Raw genomic sequence first — 3,726 nt, forward strand, 5'->3', positions numbered from 1 at the left:
TGTACTATGATATCTGTTGAAAAGTTGTAACTCCACAGGAGACAGCTACTATGATACGTCTATATAATGCGCTTTGAGGCGACGTGTTGCCTTTTTATTTATAAGTTCCTTATTATGCTAATTGTGGATAATTATAGTTAACAGGTGTATACGAGTGTCCAGCTCGGGCACTAGTCACGGCCTACGGGGTTGGGTCGTGACATAATCGGAGCAGTAGTGAGACGCTATTTTAACTCCTCAAATGCCTTCCGGAACTTATCATCAAACACAAACTTGGCCTCTTTTTCAAGAAGCTTGCACATTGGGTTAGCAATCTTGGAGAAATCTTTGATGAAGCGCCTGTAGAACCCAGCATGTCCCAAGAAACTTCGGACACCTTTGACTGAGATAGGTGGTAGAAGTTTTGCAATCACATCAATTTTCGCTTGATCGACCTCGATTCCCTTTTTAGAGATTTTATGACCAAGGATGATTCCTTCCTTCACCATAAAATGGCACTTCTCCTAATTTAGCACGAGATTTGTCTCCTCACATCTTTTCAGCACTTGACCCAGATGGCCAAGACAATCTTCATATGAATCCCCCACAATAGAGAAGTCATCCATGAACACCTCCAAGAAATCCTCTACCATGTCGAGAAGATTGACATCATGCACCTCGAAAAGTGGCCGGTGCATTACACAAACCAACGATGTGCATCCGGCTAAAGGCAAACGTCCTATAAGGACAAGTAAAAGTAGTCTTCTCTCGATCATCCAAAGCAATGCGATCTGATTGTAGCTCCTAATAACCATCAAGGAAGCAATAGTAGCAACGCCCCGCTAGCCGATCAAGCATTTGATCAATAAAAGGCATGGGGAAATAGTCCTTGCATGTGGCTGTGTTGAGCTTGCGATAGTCCATGCAAACTCTCCATCCGGTTACGATTTTAGTTGGGATCAACTCATTCTATGCATTTGGCACCACAGTGATGCCGCCCTTCTTAGGAAACATTCGACTGGGCTCACCCATTTACTGTCAAAAATTGGGTAAACCACTCCCGCATCCAACCATTTGATGATCTCTTTCTTGACTACCTCTTGCATATTCTCGTTCAGTCGCCCCTGATGCTCTACACTCGGTTTGCTATCTTTCTCCAAGCCGGATTTTGTGCTCACGGTATCCCGAGATGGAATACCTCGAATGTCCGCTATGGTCCAACCAATAGCACGCCTATACTCCCTCAATACCTCCAAAAGTTGTAAAATCTGCTCCTCAGTCAGTAGAGCTGAAACAATCACTGGCAATTTGTTGTCCGGACCAAGGAACTTATATTTCAGATGTGATGGGAGCTATTTAAGCTCCAACTTAGGTGGCTCAATGATCGAAGGCTTTACTGGAGGAGTTTTTCTATTTTCCAGATCAAGATTCAGCTTCTTTGGGTGGTAGGAATATTATCCCAACCCAACAAGTGAATTTTGTCTCCATATAACCTTCCATGTCCTCGGATCAAAGTTAACAAGAATACCAGCTAGAGCTTCACCCAAACTTTCTTTTTCCATCTTGAACTCCACTGCTTCATCAATAACATCAAACGAATAAATTACCGAAATGCTTTCGTAAGCACTTGGTAACTCATCCCCTTGCTAGCCTGAAAAGTCACTTCTTCATCATTGACTCAGAACTTGATTTTATTTTTCTCCAAATCCATCAGAGCTCTCCCTGTAGCAAGGAAAGGTCTCTCCAGAATAATAGGGATGTCCCGATCAATAGCACAGTCAAGAATCACGAAATCAGCGGGCAACATAAAATCACCAACCCGCACAAGTACATCATCAACCACCCCAACAGGTCTTTTGATAGACCTATCGGACGATTGTAACCTCATAGTAGTCGGCCTTGGCATCCCCAAACCTGATTGTTTGTATATAGCAAGGGGCATCAAATTAATACTCGCCCCATTATCACACAATGTATGAGCAAAATCATAGTGTCCCACAGAACAAGGAATGGTGAACGCCCCAGGATCTCCCTTTTTCTGAACAGTAGTAGTTGAGATGATGGAACTCACAATGTGAGTCAAACTTACGATTTCATGTTGAACCATTTTCTTCTTGGTCAGCAGGTCCTTCAAATATTTAGCAAAACTGGGCATCTCCTTGACAGCTTCTAAGAAGGGGAAATTTAGAGATAAGCGCCACTTCAACCGATCATAAAACTTCTCAAACTTAGCATCTTCCTTCTTCTTTACCAACCTCTGAGGAAAGAGAGGTTTAGATTTGAAAAGCTGAGTCAAAGGACGAAGAGCCCCTTTCACAGTCTGCTTGCTTGTGTTATCAGCATCCTTCACTATCTCTGGAATATCAGCAACCTTTTTGTCAGCAGGATTCTCATCAACAATAATGGGTGCTTCAGATTGCACCTCATCCTCTTCATCTATTGTCTCAAGATCAACCACCTTCTTATCAGCCCCTTGGAGTATTTTACCACTCCTAGTAGTGATGGCAAACACACGGTCTACACTGCCTCCCCCATTCTTTGGATTTGAAATAGTGTCACTCGGAAGTCCTCTATTTTTAGGAGGGTGTTGCTCTCGAGAAATATCCCTCATCTGTGATTCAAGCTTCTGAATAGCGGCTATATGGGAGCCCACTGTCTCTGTCATCCCAGATAAAAGTCCTCTCAGACTTAGACTGATTAGCCAGAATCTTCTCAAACATTGATTCAACCTTCGAACTACCTTGCTCTGTTGACTGCCCTTTCGGTGGTATATAAAGATTGGAACTCTTGTTCGCAAAATTGTTACTGTTGTTGTAGCTCCCTTGGTTCGCACCACCATAATTATTTTTGTAGTTCTCATAGTTGTTATAAGCACCTTGACCTTGCTGAGGTCTCCATTGATTCTGACTCTTATAACCACCTTGGTAGTTCTGTCTTTGGTAACCCCCTTGAGAGTTATTAACATAATTAGCATCTTCAACCTACATAGGAGGCCCATCATGGAATGGACCATCTTGAGTATGGTACATCCTTTTGGTAAAACTGTATCATCCTCACAAACATTTATCTTTTTGATCTGGGACTCATCAAACTTCTTCGTTAGCAAGGAAATATTTGTTGCAAGTTCTGCCAATGTTTGCTGGGTATCTTGATTATCCTTTACTATATTCTGGATCATAGCACTACCAAACGGTACCACATCACCGTTGTTTGAGTTCCAAGCCGGATTATGAGTCGTCAGCTTGTTAAGTATGTTAGTCACCTGTCGATAAGATTTGTTCATGAAACAACCATCATTTTGCATTATTAGCAATCGATCGCGTCATGGATCTAGCCCTCGGTAGAACTTCTTCATTAGTATGTGATCCGAAAAATCATGATTTGGGCTCTTCTGCAAATACTCCTTGAATCTCTCCCAGGCTTCATATAGTTGTTCCCCCAGTCGCTGCTTAAATTCATAGATCTTGTCACAAATTTCAGCCTTCTTGCTAGGGGGTACTATTTTGTGACAAAACCAGCCACCATCTCTACCCATGAAGTAATCGAATTTCAGGGAAGCTTCTCAAACTATGTTCTTGCCTCTCCAGCTAAGGAATATTTGAATAACCTCAACCGAATAGCATCTTGTGGAACATTGTTCTTGTTAGAACCCGTATTATTGTACATTGGAACAATCCGGATTAATTATGATAAGTTGAGGACAAAACTATTCCGGGATACAAAGTCGGGGATTTTTGACCTTCGATT

The 3,726-nt window shown here is 42.2% G+C and overlaps 1 protein-coding gene and 1 non-coding gene across 2 annotated transcripts; one reads left to right on the plus strand and one right to left on the minus strand.

Moving 5' to 3' along the window:
• Positions 1 to 1,657: 1,657 nt before the first annotated feature.
• Positions 1,658 to 2,590, minus strand: LOC132045270 (uncharacterized). The gene is made up of 2 exons (XM_059435824.1): positions 1,984 to 2,590; positions 1,658 to 1,893 (listed from the first exon to the last, which is right to left on the minus strand). The coding sequence occupies exons 1-2, from the start codon at positions 2,588 to 2,590 to the stop codon at positions 1,658 to 1,660; spliced, it is 843 nt and encodes a 280-aa protein (XP_059291807.1).
• A 760-nt stretch (positions 2,591 to 3,350) lies between these two features.
• LOC132045271 (small nucleolar RNA R71) lies at positions 3,351 to 3,456 on the plus strand. The gene has a single exon (XR_009412390.1). It is a non-coding gene; the product is annotated as a small nucleolar RNA R71 (small nucleolar RNA).
• Positions 3,457 to 3,726: the final 270 nt, after the last annotated feature.

The sequence above is a fragment of the Lycium ferocissimum genome, unplaced genomic scaffold, assembly GCF_029784015.1.
Source record: "Lycium ferocissimum isolate CSIRO_LF1 unplaced genomic scaffold, AGI_CSIRO_Lferr_CH_V1 ctg6385, whole genome shotgun sequence".
Lineage (NCBI taxonomy): Eukaryota > Viridiplantae > Streptophyta > Magnoliopsida > Solanales > Solanaceae > Lycium > Lycium ferocissimum.